Source organism: Conger conger, chromosome 11, assembly GCF_963514075.1.
Source record: "Conger conger chromosome 11, fConCon1.1, whole genome shotgun sequence".
Lineage (NCBI taxonomy): Eukaryota > Metazoa > Chordata > Actinopteri > Anguilliformes > Congridae > Conger > Conger conger.
In genome coordinates, this window is record NC_083770.1 from 26,520,269 (window position 1) to 26,540,823 (window position 20,555).

The window sequence follows — 20,555 nt, forward strand, 5'->3', positions numbered from 1 at the left end:
CTTGCTATTAATTAATTGTGTTCCTGTTTTGCTACTGCATTATCTATGCTCACCAAAAGTGTTTGGTAATCATGCCTAACAAAATGATTCATGAGAGGTAGCCTTCATTCAAGACACAGCAAAAGTGGTATGCCGATGAGCTCAGTTCATTGGTGCTCCTGGATTGCCCTCTGCTGTTCAAAAAATGTCATCTCAACATAATATGTTTAGACATTTATCTTTAACTGGTGTCTGCGTTGGATCTGTTTACAGCTGGAAAAGAGATCCTACACCTACACAAGACTGATGTTCCATTGTTCTTATCTCCCAGAATTTGATACTTTAAATCTAGAAATCTTTGCCAATTGAAAACGAATTTATGTAATGTTAGAGATACAGCTGGAGGAAAACACAATGGAAGATTTTCATTGGATTTGAAACAGAATTCAAATTTTTTATTATTCATAGACAAAAATAAAAAGCTCAGATAAAAAATATCTTTCATGTGATTTATATGAACACACACATTTGTATCCAGATGTGTATCATCTAATGTCGATATAAGACAATAACGTGAAAATGTGATTTTAATATTGTGTTGCACTGTTATCACTTCTGTCATGAACTATATGAATTCACAAATTGCAGTATGTCTCACTCTCTTCTCATTTCAGGTTGTATGGTACGCTGGATAGCAGACATGCTACGACCAGTGACAGAGGTTATCGTTTGGTTCCTGATTTTTTTGCGCCCAGGTTGTGCAACTAGTTCAACAGTGTCGCAGACATCCAATTGGAAAGAGGTGTCACTACTGAATGATGGCACAGTCAACACAATAGATGGATCATAATTTTGTTGATCACTGCTTGGTCATGGGCAGCTGCCTTGCTATTTGTTCCATAATAGTAACCGGCCCCCACACATTCATATATTCACATATTCATGATTTCTACATTTGCCATGCATGGATGAAACTGAATTAATCAGTGGTAATAGATGGAGCAACTAACATTATTATTCGCATCAACATCGACGGGCCCGGCTCACATTATACCGAAGTAGGCTAGCTACGTCAGAAGCGAAAGTTCCAGACGGGCGTATGGGCATCATTGAAAACCAGACCTTCGTGTATAACAACCAATCGGATCTGCGCAAACGTTTTTTTATTTGCGTAGGGTCGCCCTCTTCCTCTTGCGGCACATTTCATTTAAATTAGCTGGTAACGTTAGTATTCGTCAGCTAGTATCTTCGATACGAATGAAACTGAACTGGTGCAGTTTTTCTTTTGCGCTTTCTTGCTAACGTCAGTTTTGTATGTTTCGCTGCCCTGCAAAGCCATGATGCGAGTAATGTTGATTATTTTTACTTTGGCCTTTCTGGTTTGCGTCCAGGGTAAGTAACGTCAGCAAGCGATAGCTGCGTAGCTTTGTCAATGGGGAAGTCCATGTCATGGGTCTAGGTTCTTAGCTACTGCTAATAATGATACGCTGTCTACCGTAACCAACACACCTGATGGCAGCTACGCTATTTTAGAAAAGTTGTTCAGTTTATTGTCGTTAGGTAGTCAACGTCTGAACATCCGTATTGGATGACGTTTAAAACGGAAGTAAGTAACTTAGCCCAGCCTAAGTACCTGAAGTGAAGCTACTCAAACATTTCATGGGCTAATGTTAACTGGAAGGATTTCCGTGTTATTACGCAACATATCTGTCTGTTAGCAAATGTTTAGCTTGGTATGTAGGTAACGTTTGACTAGCTTTTATAATGAGCTACTTGGCTAGCCACGTTGGTCTGGTCAAAATGAAGAACCAGGTCTTTGCCGTTAACAGTTTGGCAGAAACTTTAGATAGAATAGTGCTACTGCTATCAATAATATTTGCATCCGCGCTTTTTGGTTGTATTACACATTTATAAATAGTTCTAATTGTTGTATTTTGACGCCTACAATGTCTTTGGCGTTGCTTTTCTAGCTTGCCAACTCATTTGCGGCCACGTCCATAAGAGCTCACACTAACGTTACATGAGTAGTCGCATCAAAAATATGCTGTCAAACCCGTTTGACCTGAACTTTCCCCTGGGGAAAATAATAATAATAATGGGTCAATCAACCAAGAGGTGTGAGGGTGACAACTCCAATTTTGCTCAAACTTGTGTAAATGTTCTTTATATATTCAAAAACACGCAACACATTTGTTATCTAGAGGGGCTTTTTGTACATGAGTACAATGTACACAGTATAATAGCCAGAAATATTTGTCGTTTTGGAATAAATTATATATTTGGCTTATATATTTACTGGTTTAATGGTGGTTTGGAGGCACGTCGGCTAGACCCCTCTCCATGACCCGCGCTCAAAGGTTGCTGGCGCATTGCAGAGCCCGAACGGCATGACTGAACTTCCACAGGCCATGACCGATAGTGAACGCCGTCTTAGACCTTGCTTTCGGGGCCAGCTCCACCTGCCAGTAGCCACTGCGGAGGTTGAGGGAGCTGAACCAGCTGGGGACAGCAATGTGGTCCAGTGTGTCATCGATGCGGGGAATCAGTCTTTTCTGGTTACGTCATTTAGGCGGCGGTAGTCAACACAGGTGGATTCTTTCTTGACTATGGGTATGGCTGGGGCTGCCCAGGGGCTGTTAGAGGGCTCAATGATGTCGTGCTGAACCAGTGCTGAGCCCCCAGTTAACCAGTCTGCACCCCCAGATGCCACAGTATGTTTTTATTGTGAATTAAGGTTCTCTTTGAAATGATCAAAACATGCCAAGATATGCCAGTGACCACTATTTATTTTGTATATACACTTATTATATCTTCTGAACTACACTACCTAAAGTTTCATTTTGGTCAGAAACTTTTCACCATGTTGCCATGGTTGAACATGCAACACTTTTTGGTCATTTTCTGTCTGGAGGACCCACTTTGTGGTTATTTTCCAGAGCAGTAGTATGAAAATTAGAGTTCATAATCTGATAGTAGACCAAAAATTGTGTGAGAGTAGATGTTTTCAGGTTTCTCCCTGCTTTAATGCCAAAGATGGCGCTCCAAATTTTGCGCAAACCCCAGTTTCTACTGGTGAGGGACTTTTTGGGTGCCACCCCAAAGAGCCAGTTTTGCATGTTCCCTATTGACAACATTTGAGTGGTCACCCCCTCCTAACCTCTGGTAGATTTTTCATGGAATGACCCAGCTATTCAAATCTATTCTATATTCCACATAACCGTATAGCATCAGATTTCAAATGTGAAAGTTCAGAAATTGAATTCATATGTCTGTGATTTTTTCATCACTGAAAATGCACCAGAAATATTTGTATGGCAGTGTGACTTACCACAAAATATTCAGACTTAAAAGATAAAATGGTGGTGGCCATCATAAATGTAGCGATGCAGATTTAATGATAGAGATGGCTCAGATGCCACTGTTTTTGCAAAGCCAGTTGTGAATGAGAGATTATGGAATTTGTAGGGGAAAATTCACAGAACAAAATATCTCCCTCCTAAAAGCATGATAAACAATCACAAGTCAAAATCAGACTCAACCTTGATGAGCAGCCTGGTTCCTCCAAAACTCTCGACGATGTATGCTAAAAGTGTATCAATATATCCATATTAAAGTATGAGATGTACCCTGTATAGTTTCAAACTGATTAACTGCTAAATTGTGCTAGAATTACACAGTGAACCCATATGTAACCAGAGTTTAATAAAGCAGCCAGCTGTGTAGTCAAGGACACGAGATATGACTGTCTCCGGGACTCTCGATGTTTTATGCCAGAAGTATATCTATCTGCAAGTGACTTATAATCAATATATCACATGTACACTGCTTGTTATCAAATTAAATGAACCTAGAACATTAATTATGGCTGACACAGCGAAAACTGTTGAAATGAGAGCAAAGAATGCAACGTACATTTACTCACTTAGAAGATAATATTAAATCAAATGTTTAGTATGTCTGTATATTAGAAAAGATTACTGCTTCTTAGTTCGTCTTATAAAAGTGAAAGATACAGAATGACGTGTATGGATGACGTGTGTGTTAGAGGGGGGGCATCCAGAACTTTATGAGGTCTGGTAGTTTTCCACTCTGCCAAGAGCAGGTGCAGGGTGAAGTGAGGACAGGGGGAGTCCTGAACTTTGTTCGTCGTTGGCAGAACGCCCTGAACTTTGTACAGAGCTGGCAGAGCATAAGGACGATTTGCCACAATGACGTTGTGGGAGGAGTTGTAGGTGGAGTAACTGTGTATAAAATGGGTGTAAAAATGACAGTCAGGGTTCAGTTCTGGAGAACTTCCGGATCCGGCTTCATGCGCTGCTGCTAATAAAGTCTGATTTTCCTGAAGAACTTGCTGCCATGGTGTCGTCTTTTCCCTCGTGAAGATGTTTTTCGACAAATTGAAGATTTGGACTCCGTTTCCTAGACATGACATTTGGGGGCTCGTCCGGGATACGAAAGAGAAAGAGAAGCTCCCGGCGACTGGAGACCAGGGCGGAGAGTACTTTTTGATGAGCTACAGCTGCAGCTTATCAGGGAGTGAAAGTATTTAACGACTCTGATCTCCTCTCCTGGACGCCCAAGGCAACATCCTCTCGTATAACTAACCTGGCAACTAAATTGAGGGGAAAAAAAGAATGCAAACTCTTCAGGAAACGCATGGGGTGAATGAACTAAGTGTGTGTGTGAACTTCTAAGGGATGATATAAATTGTGTTGAAAAGTGTTTTTGTTGAAGCAGAACTCATATTATATATTTTATTGTTGCTGCTAATGGTTTAAGGTGTGTCAGAGACTTGGAAGGAAAGAAACCCAAGAAGGTTGTCCTGTAAGATCTCTGATAAAAGTGTATTTTGTGTTGAAATTGTGTTGAAAAGTATTATGTGATAAGAGGTGCCAGAGACTTGGAAGGAAAGAAACCCAAGAAGGGGCTCCTGCAAGATAGATCTCTGATAAAAGTGTGTTATAAATTGTGTTGAAAAGTGTTCGGATATAACGTTGTATTGAGGCAACGGAGGTAAAAATCGTTATTTATGTATGTGTAAGATAAGAAACGCAAAGGGTGAATAAAGGTATTAACGGGAGAAAATACAGGCTCTGGCGGAAAAATAAAGATGAAAATATATAATACTATAGATAATAATAGGCGGAAAAATAAAAGTAAATAAATAAATAGATAATAATATAAAAGTAGTACGGGCAGTATATGAAAATGAAAAAGGGAAAGAAAACAGCGGTTAAGATAATAGCGGAAACTATCTCCGATAAGTGGAAACAAAGAAAAAGAACGAAGAAAATGGCGGCAAAATGGCCGTTTGATAAGAAAAATATGCAGAGGAGAAGGAGAGTGTAATGGCGGCAGGTAGAGACCGCAGCGAAGTGGGGACTGACTCCTCCGTATGACGCACAGACGCTGGGATGTGCGGAGGAAAAGGGGGGGGACTTAGCTGGGCGATACAAAACAACAAATTTAAAGGTGGGGGTGGCCTTGGGAAGGAGGAGTGTGGCGAAGGGGGGTCAAAACAGGTGCAGAGGGACTTGGCTGGGTGATAAAAACTAGGTGGCCTTGGGAAGGAGGAATGTGGAGAAGGGGGGTCAGAACAGGAGAACAGGAGATAGTCAGTATGGGTGCAGGGGGACTTAACACAGAAACCCATACGGTTTCGCGATAAGGAGGAGCTCCCAAAAATAGTAGGGCCATTATTAATTAGGGCTGCTGTACCTCGATACATTCCCTGGTCCACTCAGGACATGCAGCATGTAATAACAAATCTCAGAATTGCAGAATGGAGTGAGCCACTGGTTCAGGGTGCTGGAGGAGGAGATGACAGGCCAAATCTTGACTGTGGGGGGCCTGAAGGCTCTCCTGGGGAAGGTTGTGGGGATGGAAACAATGCTGGACATATTCAAGCAGGCTGGCTTTGTCAGAGCCCAGGTGCAACCTCCAGCAGTGGACAGTGGGCCATTTGACAATGTACATGCTGCGCAGGTGGAGGCTGATAACCGAAAAGGACTGAACACCATGACACACCGGGAGTTTGTGGATCATGTGGTGCACACTGTAGAGAGACAGCGAAAAGAGGAAAAAAGCTGGAAGATCAAGCAAAAGACATTCAAAGAAAACTACTGTGCAGCTGAAGGAGCTGGAAGCCAAAGAACAAAAGCACCCCCCACACCTGAACCATGGAGCAGCCCGATGGTGCCCCGGCCAGCGGTGGTCTACAACTTCTCCGGCATCCCTCACCCAGTGGCCATGCAAGGTAATATACAAGGGGGGAACTACAAATGGGTGGGAACCAAATGAAGGGAGGGCCAGGGAATGGTGGGCAAGCCAATCAGTGGAAAGGGCAGCGGAATCAGCGCAATTTTGGTGATGCTGGTAGTGGTAGTATTTATGATAGCTGTTATTTATCTGATTCTAATTGGAGTAGATAATCAAAGTAAAAATAAAAGTAAACTTGGTGAACTTAGACAGAGTAGTAACACAGAGAGCCAGACGCCTTCCTAAAGGTTATTTGTCTCTTTTTATTTTCCTGCTCATGTGAGCTTGTGGGTGAGGGACGTTGTCCCCTGTATTTGTATTTTGGTTTGTGTTTTTTTCCTGAGCTGCGTATCATGGTTCTTTATTTCTGTGCCTAGTGTTTTTTCTGGGTTGTACAGTCAGGTCCATAAATATTGGGACATCGACACAATTCTCCTCTTTTTGGCTCTATACACCACCACAATGTATTTGAAATGAAACGAACAAGATATGCTTTAACTGCAGACTTTCAGCTTTAATTTGAGGGTATTTACATCCAAATCAGGTGAACGGTGTAGGAATTACCACAGTTTCTATATGTGCCTCCCACTTTTTAAGGGACCAAAAGTAATGGGACAATTGGCTGCTCAGCTGTTCCATGGCCAGGTGTGTGTTATTCCCTCATTATCTCATTTACAAGGAGCAGATAAAAGGTCTAGAGTTCATTTCAAGTGTGCTACTTGCATTTGGAATCTGTTGCTGTCAACTCTCAATATGAGATCCAAAGAGCTGTCACTATCAGTGAAGCAAACCATCATTAGGCTGAAAAATCAAAACAAACCCATCGGAGAGATAGCAAAAACATTAGGTGTGGCTAAATCAACTGTTTGGAACATTCTTAAAAAGAAAGAACGCACCGGTGAGCTCAGCAACACCAAAAGACCCAGAAGACCACGGAAAACAACTGTGGTGGATGACAGAAGAATTCTTTCCCTGGTGAAGAAAAACCCTTTCACAACAGTTGGCCAGATCAAGAACACTCTCCAGGAGGTAGGTGTATGTGTGTCAAAGTCAACAATCAAGAGAAGACTTCACCAGAGTGAATACAGAGGGTTTGCCACAAGATGTAAACCATTGGTGAGCCTCAAAAACAGGAAGACCAGATTAGAGTTTGCCAAACAACATCTAAAAAAGCCTTTACAGTTCTGGAACAACATCCTATGGACAGATGAGACAAAGATCAACTTGTACCAGAATGATGGGAAGAGAAGAGTATGGAGAAGGAAAGGAATGCTCATGATCCAAAACATACCACCTCATCAGTGAAGCATGGTGGTGGTAGTGTCATGGCGTGGGCATGTATGGCTGCCAATGGAACTGGTTCCCTTGTATTTATTGATGATGTGACTGCTGACAAAAGCAGCAGGATGAATTCTGAAGTGTTTCGGGCAATATTATCTGCTCATATTCAGCCAAATGCTTCAGAACTCATTGGATGGCGCTTCACAGTGCAGATGGACAATGACCCGAAGCATACTGCGAAAGCAACCAAAGAGTTTTTTAAGGCAAAGAAGTGAAATGTTATGCAATGGCCACGTCAATCACCTGACCTGAATCCGATTGAACTTGCATTTCACTTGCTGAAGACAAAACTGAAGGGAAAATGCCCCAAGAACAAGCAGGAACTGAAGACAGTTGCAGTAGAGGCCTGGCAGAGCATCACCAGGGATGAAACCCAGCATCTGGTGATGTCTATGCGCTCCAGACTTCAGGCTATAATTGACTGCAGGGATTTGCAACCAAGTATTAAAAAGTGAAAGGTTGATTCATGATTGTTAGTTTGTCCCATTACTTTTTCTCCCTTAAATAGTGGGAGGCACTGATAGAAACTGTTGTAATTCCTACACCGTTCACCTGATTTGGATGTAAATACCCTCAAATTAAAGCTGAAAGTCTGCAGTTAAAGCAAGTTGTTTGTTTCATTTCAAATCCATTGTGGTGGTGTATAGAGCCAAAAAGATGAGAATTGTGTCAATGTCCCAATATTTATGGACCTGACTGTATGTTGTTATTTTGGTTGGGGTGTTCGGCCTGTTTTTTAGGGTCGCTTTATTCCAGCTTACAGCAGGGAGTGCCAGAAGCACCAACAGTGCCCCAGCGGACCCAGTACGAGAATTGCAAGCCGGCTCACCAGTGGAGGGACGTGCAGACCACATCCACTGGTTGGAAGATCAAGCCGGCTCACCAGTGGAGGGAGGTGCAGACCACATCCACTGGTTGGATCCAGGAGACCACCTGTTACAGGGACTATGGCGATTCCTCGTGCTACGAATCAATGTGTTAACAAAATTAAAAGAAGTGTGATAATTTTAATAGTTGGGTCACTTAGGATAATACATACAGCTGTGATACGGCCAGTCAAATTATGCGGGATGCACTTTTGCAGAGAGTGTTGGAGGAACCAGGGAAACGCCGTTATATTGAGGAGTCTGAGGCAATTGGATGCTGCTATCGCAGCAGGGGATGTGCATCCAACTTCGTATGGTGCATTGGCTAAGGGAGATATTCGGGGCCATAGGTTTTGAATGTAGGGGAAAATGCACAGAACAAAAGATCTCCCTCCTAAAAGCATGATAAACAATCACAAGTCAAAATCAGACTCAACCTTGACGAGCAGGCTGGGTCCTCCCAAACTCTCGACGATGTATGCTAAAAGTGTATCAATATATCCATATTAAAGTATGATATGTACTCTGTATAGTTTCAAACTGATTAACTGCTAAATTGTGCTAGAATTACACAGTGAACCCATATGTAACCGGAGTTTAATAAAGCAGCCAGCTGTGTAGTCAAGGCACAAAGTGAGATATGACTGTACAGCGGATTTCTCCCGGGACTCTCAATGTTTTATGCCAGAAGTGTATCTATCTGCAAGTGACTAATAATCAATATATCACATGTACGCTGCTTGTTATCAAATCAAATGAACCTAGAACATTAATTATAGCTGAGCTTATGAAAATGCAAGAAACCACAGTGAAAACTGTTGAAATGAAAGCAAAGAATGCAAAGAACGCAACGTACATTTACTCACTTAGAAGAGAATAATTAATCAAATGTTTAGTATGTGTCTATTAGAAGATAATATTAGAAGATAATATTAGAAGATAATATTAGAAGATAATATTAAATCAAATGTTTAGTATGTCTGTATATTAGAAAAGATTACTTCTGCTTAGTTCATCTTGTGGCGAGCCGCTGGTTGAGAGAGAGAGTAAAATTGGTGCAAAACAATGATTTTTTTATTGTTTTCCACATGTGCCTTCAGGGCACTGCGCAGCTAGTCAGCACAGCCAGGTGCTTCTCTTTTCAAAAAAAGAAAAATCAAAAAGAAAAAAATCCAAAAAACTAAAAAGAAAAAAAAAACGGGAAATCTGTTCATCCGTCTCTCGTCCGTTGGATCTGTTCGATTCCCGTGGCGTCCTGGCCGCCTAGTCGTCCACCTGGGATGCTCCGTTCTGGGTGCAGAGAGGGAGAGATTAGCGGGGTTAGGGGGGTGGTGATTTTCTCACGTGACTCCTCGTTTTTGGAGGTTTCATCTGCAGGGTTTCGTTTCGCGAAATGGGGCTCTCTCTTAGTCCGTCCAGGATAGATCCGCTTCTTTTGCGGCGTGCTTAGCTCGGGGTTCAGTCGTAGGGTTCACTCACTCGGGCTCCGGGTAACCCTCCTCCGTCATGAGCCCCGCTTGGCATTTGTGTTCTGCCTTTTAAATGTTGCCGCTCCCTTCCCTGAACTCGGCGCAGCTGTGCCTGTTCAATCAGAGGAGGTTAGTAGTTTCCAGTCACATTCCTCACGTGTCTCGCCTCGGGGGTGCTGTCCTTGGTGCTGATACTCCTCCCGGCCTCTCTCCAAGGTGCCGCTCTTAGATATGTCAGGGGAAAATATTCGGAGTTAATTAGTTTCCCCAGCTCTTGGCGCCGGCGCACTGGTTGTTCGACCCCAGTGGTGTACCGATCGCAGGTCGGGCCACCACAGTCTTATAAAAGTGAAAGATACAGAGTGACGTGTATGGATGACGTGTGTGTTAGAGGGGGGGCATCCAGAACTTTATGAGGTGCGGGGTGAAGTGAGGACAGGGGGAGTCCTGAACTTTGTTCGTAGTTGGCAGAACGCCCTGAACTTTGTACAGAGCTGGCAGAGCATAAGGACGATTTGCCACAATGACGTTGTGGGAGGAGCTTTGGGAGGAGTTACGATAAGAACAGTGTGGGTGATTTGCCAGAATGAGGTTTGAGGAGGAGTTGTAGGTGGAGTAACTGTGTATAAAATGGGTGTAAAAATGACAGTCGGGGTTCAGTCCTGGAGAACTGATCCGGCTTTATGTGCTGCTGCTAAGTCTGATTTTCCTGAAGAACTTGCTGCCGTGGTATCGTCTTTTCCCTCGTGAAGATGTTTTTTTAACAAATTGAAGATTTGGACTCTGTCGTTTCCTAGACATGACAAATTTAATGTTTTATTTCTAGTTCAAGCAGTTCATAATTGTCCCTGTTCTGAACCAAATCAGAAAAAAAAGTTTGAAAAAAAGTTTGACTTGTTAAGGATTAAAGAGCAACATGATACTGTTTAAATCAGTGTAATTGTTATAAAGATTTTGCACATCATTGCATTTGAACAATGTGGCTAGCAGCAAAACAACATTATTAGGGAGGTAAAATTAATTTATGGTTTCATCTTGTCCTGAGTTCATGCAGGGAGCTAGCAAATTTAGCCATCAAGCTTATGGAGTACTCATGGTTTTTATATGCTTACAGGCTTTTGAATGCAGCCAAAAATGTCCTTGATTTGAGTAAATCTACATCAAATTACTTATTGCATTTGAAATCCTTTGTTGGATAAAAAATACTTTGGGGAAAAAAAAGCTGTATCTCTGAAAGTTTTCTCCTGATGTCTTTCAACACTTAGGGGCCACACTGGTAAGTAACCCACCCTCACCTGTAAATGACGGCACAACCCAGCAGGGCACGCCCTCCACCAAGCAGGACAAGCCCCTCACCAAGCAGGACACGCCCCTCACCAAGCAGGACACGCCCCCGGCCAAGCAGGACACGCCCCCGACCACGCAGGACACGCCCCAGGCCAAGCCGGATACGCCCCCGGACACGCCCCCGGACAAGCTAGACACGCCCACGATCAAGCAGGACACACCCTCGACCAAGCAGGACACACCCCCGACCAAGCAGAACGTGGGCACTGCAGTACAGCTGGATGCTGGAACCCTGCCAGACGCCCAGCCAGACGCACGGGTCCAGCCAGACGCAGGGGGCAAGCCAGATGCCCAGCCAGACGCAGGGGCCCAGCCAGACGCCCAGCCAGACGCACGGGTCCAGCCAGACGCAGGGGGCAAGCCAGACGCCCAGCCAGACGCAGGGGCCCAGCCGGACGCAGAGGCCCAGCCGGACGCAGGGGCCCAGCCGGACACAGGGGCCAACCCAGATGCCCAGCCAGACGCCCAGCCAGATGCAGGGGCCCAGCCTGACGCAGGAGCCCAGCCTGACGCAGGAGCCCAGCCGGACGCAGGAGCCCAGCCGGACGCAGGAGCCCAGCCGGACGCAGGAGCCCAGCCGGACGCAGGCGCCCAGCCTGACGTCGAGACCCAGACGGATGCAGAGACCCAGCCGGATGCCCAGCCGGATGCCCAGCCGGACGCAGAGGCCCAGCCAGACGGGGACACAAAGCAGTCTAAAGGTAAGCCAGCTGGGGGCAATGCTGTTGTTGTAGAAAATGCCAGTGAATGCCAAAACTGGTGGGGTATTTTTAGTTTATATGCTATGCTTTGTTTTTATCATTATTAATTATTATTATTATTATTATTATTATTATTATTGTCTGGAGGAGGTACACTTACAGATGGGGATGACGGGGACGACGATGATGATGTGGGAGATGATGCTGTGGATACTGATGTTGGAGCTAATGACCCCTCCAAGGAGGTACCAAGGCCAAGACAAGAAGTCCCAACCATCCCTCGAGAAGAAGAAGCAGAAAGCAGCCACTTCTTTGCTTATTTGGTGTGCACAGCTGTGTTGGTGGCTGTGCTGTACATTGGATACCACAACAAACGCAAGGTAGGCCAGCTCAGTACCTTCTGAAATACTGGTCTTGGTCTTCATCTCTTTATTGCACTGGTATGTTCTTCCCATGGCTATATTTGTTATTGTGTACATTTGCTCACTTTGCTGTCCCATGATGTATTTCTTTCCTTCTCTGGTCAAAGATTTGTTCTTTGTCACCCAGTGTGTCACATTGACTGAATAAACTTGTGAAAGTGCCCAGATCAGTGATTTTTGAAGCATGCCATCTGTGCTGTTTCACCTTTTGTCAGATATTTGCCTATGTTGTGGAGGGAAGGAGGTCAAGAAGTTCACGTCGGCCCAAAGCTGCAGAGTACCAGAAGTTGGAGCAGAACGTAAGAAAAGACAATATTTTACCATCACTTCACATGCTTTCTTGTCCCACCTGCACAACTTCAAAATATCCCATTACAGGATAGGCTTATGGGTTGTTTTGCCGGAAAGTGGTCCCTATTGATTGCTTACTAAGTTGCACCAAGTGCAAGTTTTCAAGTCTTTTTTGCAGACCATATATTTCTTACAGGTGATCTTACCACTCAAAATGGTTTTGTTAAGGGTTATAAATTTTAGTTTGTTTTCTCTTTCAGATGTGAAAGTTGCCTTGAAAACACAGACAACATTGACAATGCAGAGGACGAATTGAGAAGCAGAGAAGTAAATGGACAGGATTTCCCTTTGATTTAAAGAACATATTGATTTTATTTTTGAAATGATATATTGCTTTATTTTTATCCGTTTTTCTTTTGTTTGGCAACATTTGCTTGTGCTGCATTTGTCATTTAAAAAAAAAAATGTTTTTAAAAAGGAGAACATCTTAATATTTTTTTTTGTTCCTGGAAGCTTGTTGCATGCCTATTCAGAGAGTAAAATGGCCTCACATTAGGGACTTGTACGAAGGAAAAAGAAGCATGCCTCTGCCTGCACTTCATATTTTAACGTGCTGCTGTAAGGCCTCTGCAGCTTGTCACTTTACTGTTGGTGAAATTACCGACTACCTGAAGATACTGACTCAGGATACTTTTTGAACTCCAGAGGAAATCATACACTTTGACCAAGATGCCTAAGGTTGATGAATGTAAGGTGGTAGTTCTCCCTTTGGTGAGATCTCAAAAGCCACTCAAAAGCCATGTTAATTGTAGTGAGAGTGAAACTAGAAAATATGTCTGAGGCACATGATAATTGTTAATGTTGAACATGTTAAAGGTGTTAATTGTAAAGGCGTTCTAAGGTTTTTCTTTTTTTTCTTGGTGGGGTGGTGAGGGGGTTATTTGTCATTGTTAATTTGTGACCTGTGGAGTGATTCAAAACTGTATATGGATTACAGGCGTAACGCCCAATTAACCCTGATTTTAATTTACTGTCAGGACAGGCAGGTGGAGAATTTGGAAACATTTTGGTTCAGTTGTGTAATTGAATTTTAATTTAATTGTAGGACCACACATGGCGTACTGGGTGCTGCTGTGGTGTGCCAAATGTAGTGAAAATGTGACTGCTCCATTTTATTTATGTCCAGCACTTTATGCTTTAAGAAGGGTATTTAATTGACTATAGAAATTCAGGTATTATGAGAAGTCTGTTAATGAAATATTTACATGAAGATTAAGATTCTCAAGATGGTTCCTGCAGTGGTTGTTCACTATTGGTCCAAACAATATATTTATATTATGTTCCAGTGTCTGCATTTAACTGTACAGGATATCTACAAAGCTAACTTCAAAAATCAAAGGTTGAAACCAATTAAAATATGCTCTGCTGTAGGTCAGAATGTATAGTAAATGGGGAAAATGGTATTTGGTTTTGTTTGGACAGAGGTTTTTGGTCCAATGTTGGAGCAAATGTATACTTAAATTGAATACTTTTATACAGCTGGCCATGCTATGGGTTTGCCACTTCTATTATGTAATATTTCAAGAACATTGTTCACTATTTGTCAGTTTTCTGTGGTGGAAGACAATTTTGAATAAATCAAATTATTCAATTCTGCGTGAAATGCTTATTTTCCTATTATTCCAAGATGGCTATTGTTCACTGAAAATACTGTGAGAGAAGAGCACAGGAGTATTGCATATGTATTTTAAAATGTGGACAACAGGCACTGTACACTAGAAATATACAGCATCCCGTTTGCTTCACATGCCTTTGACCGACTACCTAAATACAGCTAGGACAATAATACTTTTTCATCAGCATGTTCAGAATGGTCAACAATCCATACATTGGGTTTGCTTCTGACATAAGTGGGGTATACATTTTCCTTTTAACATGCATTTCATTCAACAAATAATTGAAATGCGTATTCAGCCTACTTTCAGTACTCGTTTCATGTTTTGTTAATGCTGCATTAGCACAAGGAAAGGAGTTGTCTTCCATATCTTTGTTTTTCCAATATCTTCCTTGTCAGTTAGAACACAGGCTTATTTAACCCAGGCTGAAGGGGAGACATCCTTGTACAAATGGGGTATTGTCCAAAGGAACAGTTGCATAACCGGAGCTGTAAAATGATATTTTTACAGAGGTGTGTACAGTTGTGCAATGATTGTATGTTTTGTAAGCCAACTGGTTTCAGATAACCGGTTACACCTGAATATCGAGGGAAGCTTTTAGGCTGCTTAGAAAGTCTTCTCAGTCACCCATATTAGGTGAGTAATTAGGTAAGTTATGCGGAAGTGTGCCATGAATATATTTCATGATTTTATTTTTTAGTGTGTAGCCCTATGGGAATTTTGGGTATTTCCTAAACTCATTGTATTATTATTTTGTTTAATTTCTTTTAAACGTGTTTTTAATAATCTAAAAAATGCGTTAAGAAATGTGTTAGTTATAATTCACTGAGTGTGGCCCAATCAGCAGTCAGGGTGAGAGTTCAGGGGGGAAGCAGGAAGACGCGAGAGAGAAAAAACGGGAGTAGAGGAGAAGAGACAAGACGGGAGAGCTAGCACTGGTATTGATAAGTTTATAGTTTGTATAACACCAATGTATAGTGACATTGTAGTGAATGTGTTTAGACGAACGGACAGTGAGTCTTTTGACAACATTCTTCAGTGATACAGCGGTGTTATAACGTGTTTGATATCGAAAACTCGGACAGAGTTTACGACGAGGATACATGCTAGTTAGCTCGACGTAGCGTGCCGTTGGAGGATCCTAGGACTTTGTATAAGAGTAGCCAGCCCGGTCAGTCCTTCACACATCGTCTCCAAGATCTCCGTGGACCGAACACAATTGAGGAGGACCGCAGTGACGGCGTCTCCACACACAGCGCCGCCGACATTGCGTTGCTATCGCGGTGAGGAGGAAACCAGCGCAAGTTTGTTTTGTTTTCTCTCGCGGCTCTTTGGGCGCGAAGCAGCCATTTTGTTTGAGGCTTCACCGAACGCTAGCATCGATACAGGCCTGCATCTCTCTGCTGACAACTGGTTGCGTACCCAATGTTATTGCATTTAGGTTATATATTTGCCGGCGTAGTTTTAGGTTTGAAACTAAAAGTGTGGTTTAAATATTTTGATTGAAATGTGTTTTGAGTGAATGCATAGCAGTTAAAGAACTGAAAAGCAAGCCATTCATTTGTGTTTATCTGTTGTATTTCCATGTGTATATTTGTATATAACATATTTTTCAAGTAAATAGTTTAAACTTGATTCTCTTGGATATTTGCCTGTCTGTGGGTAGCTTATTTGATACTGAGAGTAAGCTAAAAGTGAAAAGGTTTACAGTAGCCTACATTTAGTGAATTATTTCATTAGAGCATTGATTAACACTAGAGAGAGTGATCTCTTGCTATATAGGAATTCGGGGAGCGCACTCCACACTAATAGCCAGACACGCTAGGGGGCGCTACAAGTGTATTTACCGGCTTGTGGACAAACGTGACAACAGAATTATTGATAATTGTCAGACTAGCCTACTGCTACTCTGCTGATCTGTCTTTCAGAGAAGGATTTCACATTCACCAAATTGAGTGCATATAGATTTACTGATTAGTGAGTGTCTTAAACTATATGGCAATTTCACAATAACAATTATTTGCTGTATTATGAGATGAAAAAAATACTGGCTGACATTCTTTTATGGATCCTTCCCCCCTGTTAATCAAATAGATGTCATGAGCGTATGTAGTATGATTAATTCAAGTTATGCAAAGGGACATCACCTGTGTTTTTTTATGTAATGCGTCGTTAATTATACCAATTTTATCTCATCTCAATATGAATCTTGTACGTTAATAAACAGAAAGGCAAGCTTGGGCTTACTCATATATTTCAGTTCGTTTGGACTATTAAAGTACAAGCTTGAGAAAAATATATGATCAACTTTAAATAGATGATCAATAACATATAGTATAAGCTACAGTAGGCTACAAGACCTTTCACTGTTTTGTATCTGTATGACGTTTTAGTCCCAGTGTGAAACTGCTTATTATAGCTGCGATTTCCTGAAGGCGCTGGTATTTTCAACGTCATCTCTAAGCTGCCGAATTTGGTGACCTATAAATATGTTCGAGTAGGGATCTCGAAGTTTGAGTTAATGTTCGGTTTCATTAATGATACCTTGACGTGGCAGAATTAAACTTGACAGGATCGACATTGCTTGTGTAATAAACTTGTTTGTTTATTCTAAAAATGATGAGACTTCTTGTGGTTTCAACACGTCTCTTTATTGACCATGTGCTCTCAACACCCGTCTCAACAACAACACTGCAAGTCACTTCCTGCCTCATACAACGCAACACATATCGTAAAACATGTCGTAAAACATCCCTTGACATCTCCCCCTTTTAAACAGCATCCTTGCTCATTTTTAGAAACATAAATTCTTCAATGTAAATAACAGCAACTGCCCTTTTATGGTCTAGGAATAATTATCAACCAGCCATTAAGTACCTTATCAGAAAACAAACTTAGAATTTGTACCCTTTTTTTTTTCTTTTTCTTTTTCTCTTAAACACTTCCCTTTTACAGAACACAAAGTTATTCACTGCATTGTTTTTTTTTTTTTTTCTCAACCCGAACATAATGTCCTTTACAGATCAAGTCTCTGAACAGGTTTAACGACTCTACCAGACCTGGTTTGAGACAGTCCATCAGGTGTCACATTTAGACCAGGAGAGCTGCACTCTGGGCTCACCTGGGTGTCTGGTGTATTTGTTGTTTTGATGATTTCGACTGGGGGCCCCGCAACAGGTAGTGCTTGGGGGTGGCGACGGTTTCTCCTGTACAGGGCTCCCTGCTCCGTCTCAATGAGGTATGATCTCTCAGTCGTGCTCTCTCCAGTCACTGTTGCGGGTGTTGCCCAAGTCTTTTGATTGTCCAGCCTAATGAGAACAGGGTCTCCTGGCTGCAGTGGTATGAGCTGTCTCACACCATGTCTCATTGTAGTGGTAGGTCTGCTTACTTTTCTCCGTAGCATCCTTGGCTTGGACGAGCTGTCGATTTGGCCATTCTGGTTGCAGATTTTTAGCCAGAGTAGGCAAAGTTGTTCTTATTTTCCTGCCCATTAACAGTTCTGCCGGACTGACACCGGTGCTGCAGTGTGGTGATGATCTGTAGATCATAAGAGCCAGTAATGGATCTTTTTGTCTCAATATTCTTTTTGCTGTTTGCACTGCGCGTTCGGCATGTCCATTGCCCTGTGGGTTATGGGGGCTAGAAGTCACATGCTTAAAGTCCATCTCACGGGCAAAGTCTCTGAAACCATCACTGCTGAACTGTGGCCCGTTGTCGCTGACGACTTCTTCCGGTATTCCATAGCGGATGTAGCTCTCAGCTTTAAGGTCACCTGTGCACACGTGGTTGGCATTTGGAGGATCTCCAGGTATCTGGAGTAGTAGTCTGCTATGACGAGAAAGTTCTCTTTTCCATGTTCACATCGATCTATGCCTATTTTCTTCCATGGCCTGTCTGGGAGGGGTGTTGACAGGAGAGGTTCTCTGTTCTGCGCTCGTCTATACTCCCGGCAGTTCATGCAGTTCTCCACTTTGTGTGTGATTTGTGAGGCTATGCCCGGCCACCACAGTTAGCACCAAGTGTTAGCTCTCATTCTGCATTTGTCAAGCCCTTGATGACCCTCATGTATTCGCTCTAACGTGTCTGACCTCATTGACCCTGGTATCACTATCCTGCTCCCTTTGAGTACCAACCCATCATGCACAGATAGTTCATTTCTCACAGGAAAGTACTCTCTTACACTGCTGTGTGTGTTATGTGTTCAGGCCACCCATTCTTAATGTACCTGATTACATCTTGGAGTTGTTCCTCAGCAGCTGTCTCAGCTCGGATGACATCCATTTTCATCTGTGACGCTGGGATGCTGCTCATCACGGCAGCAACATAACATTCAACTTCTGTGTGGCTGTCTCTGCTGTGCTCTGTTCCCTGCTGTGGGCTCCTTGACAGCATATCCGCCACGACCAGTGTTTTCCCTGGTGCGTACTCAGCCTCCATGTTAAACCTCATCAGCCACATGAGGAGACTCTGGCAGCGAACTGGTGTGTTGTCAAGGTCTTGGGAGTTCATCAGTGGAATCAGGGGTTTGTGGTCAGTGATCAGTTTGAATGCAGGCAGGCCATACAGGTATTTCTCAAATCTCTCACATGCCCACACGGATGCTAGGCACTCCTTTTCTATTTGGGCGTATCTTGTTTCAGCATCTCTTAGTCGCCTTGAACAGAACGCCACTGGTCTCCAGTCTTCGCCATGGAGCTGTAACAAGACGCCACCAATCCCGTAGCTGCTAGCATCTGCTGAGACCACCGTGCTCCTGTTAGCATCATAATACACCAAGGTCCTGCTGCACAGGACCCCACATCCAAACTGATTTTGATATCAACCAAGTCTCTGGGTAATATAGTCACTGAATACGTCTGCCTTTTGCAGTCACTGAGGAAATGCTTTCCATCTTCCGAGGCCTTTGGCCCTTTTGAGCTGGTGCATCAACTCGAGGAAGAGAAGGAAGAGCTGGGCCTCATCATTGACCTCACATTCACAACACGCTACTACAGTCCCATGGTGAGGAAGTGCAGATGAAGGAGAATTGCCATGGGCACACATACAGTGGGGTCCAAAAGAGATCACTAGGGAAAATTCCTCCATTTTGCATTATTTACTAATTTAGTACAAACTTTTTCATTGCAAATTATATTATGAGCATACGCATTTGAGTGAAAAGTTGACTCTTTGAACATTTTTTTCAGAAATTCTTAGTATTTTGTATGTCCCTCTTTTTCTTTAATGGTAACTTTCCCTCAAGCTGGCATGGACACAAATCAGGTTTGTTGGAAATCTTTAGCTTTAAATAAAAGACAAAGAATCGTGCTTATTCCTTGGTATGTAGTCAGCCTCATAAGAATTTATCAGTCCCACAATGCATTGTTGAGCGGATGAAATTATGGGTGCTGAATGTGCATGTGTATTTTCTGAAAAAGTGAAATGGAATCTTGATCCTATGACACCAGGTTTCAAATAATGCAACATTGTTAAAACATTTTTTAGTTTGAAAAAAAAAAAAGACATCTGATCCAGATTGTAAAAGGTTGTAGAAAGAGGTTGCAGAAAGAGACATAAAGCATCCAAAAGATTACTTTTTTTTTACATAGATTACATAGTAATATAATACTAATCTAGTAATATTGTAATCTGAGTTTAGCTGCCTTGCTATTAATTAATTGTGTTCCTGTTTTAGTACTGCATTATCTATGCTAACCAAAAGTGTTTGGTAATCGTGCCTAACAAAATGATTCATGAGAGGTAGCCTGCATTCAAGACACAGCAAAAGTGGTATGCCGATGAGCACAGTCCATTGGTGCTCCTGGATTGCCCTCTGCTGTTAAAAAAATGTCATCTCAACATAATATCTTTAGACATTTATCTTTAACTGGTGTCTGTGTTGGATCTGTTTACAGCTGGAAAAGAGATCCTACACCTACACAAGACTGATGTTCCATTGTTCTTATCTCCCAGAGTTTGATACCTTAAATCTAGAAATCTTTGCCAATTGAAAACTAATTAATGTCATGTTAGAGATACAGCTGGAGGAAAACACAATGGAAGATTTTCATTGGATTTGAAACAGAATTCAAATTTTTTATTAGTCATAGACAAAAATAAAAAGCTCAGATAAAAAATACCTTTCATGTGATTTATATGAACACACATTTTCATCCAGATCTGTATCATCTAATGTCGATATAAGACAATAACGTGAAAATGTGAT

General features: G+C 42.3%; 2 protein-coding genes across 4 annotated transcripts; both read left to right on the forward strand.

Moving 5' to 3' along the window:
- The first annotated feature begins 1,160 nt into the window (after positions 1–1,160).
- On the forward strand, positions 1,161–14,325 carry LOC133140144 (trans-Golgi network integral membrane protein 1-like). Of its 2 annotated transcripts, none has more exons than XM_061259756.1 (5): positions 1,161–1,371; positions 11,179–11,961; positions 12,109–12,341; positions 12,599–12,682; positions 12,935–14,325. In XM_061259756.1, the coding sequence occupies exons 1-5, from the start codon at positions 1,317–1,319 to the stop codon at positions 12,938–12,940; spliced, it is 1,161 nt and encodes a 386-aa protein (XP_061115740.1). In that variant the 5' UTR covers positions 1,161–1,316; the 3' UTR covers positions 12,941–14,325. The 2 variants fall into 2 exon arrangements, with proteins under 2 accessions (XP_061115740.1, XP_061115741.1); XM_061259757.1 differs by having other exon boundaries at positions 12,112–12,341.
- LOC133140145 (uncharacterized) lies at positions 5,507–11,169 on the forward strand. Of its 2 annotated transcripts, none has more exons than XM_061259760.1 (2): positions 5,507–6,235; positions 8,319–11,169. In XM_061259760.1, exons 1-2 carry the CDS (start codon positions 5,800–5,802, stop codon positions 8,558–8,560), a joined length of 678 nt encoding a protein of 225 aa, XP_061115744.1. In that variant the 5' UTR covers positions 5,507–5,799; the 3' UTR covers positions 8,561–11,169. The 2 variants fall into 2 exon arrangements, with proteins under 2 accessions (XP_061115744.1, XP_061115743.1); XM_061259759.1 differs by having other exon boundaries at positions 8,335–11,169.
- Positions 14,326–20,555: the final 6,230 nt, after the last annotated feature.

Bases quoted from the DNA above. Each gene is read 5' to 3' on its own strand.
- LOC133140144 (XM_061259756.1), top strand. From the start codon at position 1,317: ATGATGCGAGTAATGTTGATTATTTTTACTTTGGCCTTTCTGGTTTGC. The intron at 1,372-11,178 runs GTAAGTAACGTC...TTCAACACTTAG, and splicing joins CTTTCTGGTTTGCGTCCAGG to GGGCCACACTGGTAAGTAAC. The intron at 11,962-12,108 runs GTAAGCCAGCTG...TATTGTCTGGAG, and splicing joins GGACACAAAGCAGTCTAAAG to GAGGTACACTTACAGATGGG.
- LOC133140145 (XM_061259759.1), top strand. From the start codon at position 5,800: ATGACAGGCCAAATCTTGACTGTGGGGGGCCTGAAGGCTCTCCTGGGG. The intron at 6,236-8,334 runs GTAATATACAAG...GCTTTATTCCAG, and splicing joins TCACCCAGTGGCCATGCAAG to CTTACAGCAGGGAGTGCCAG.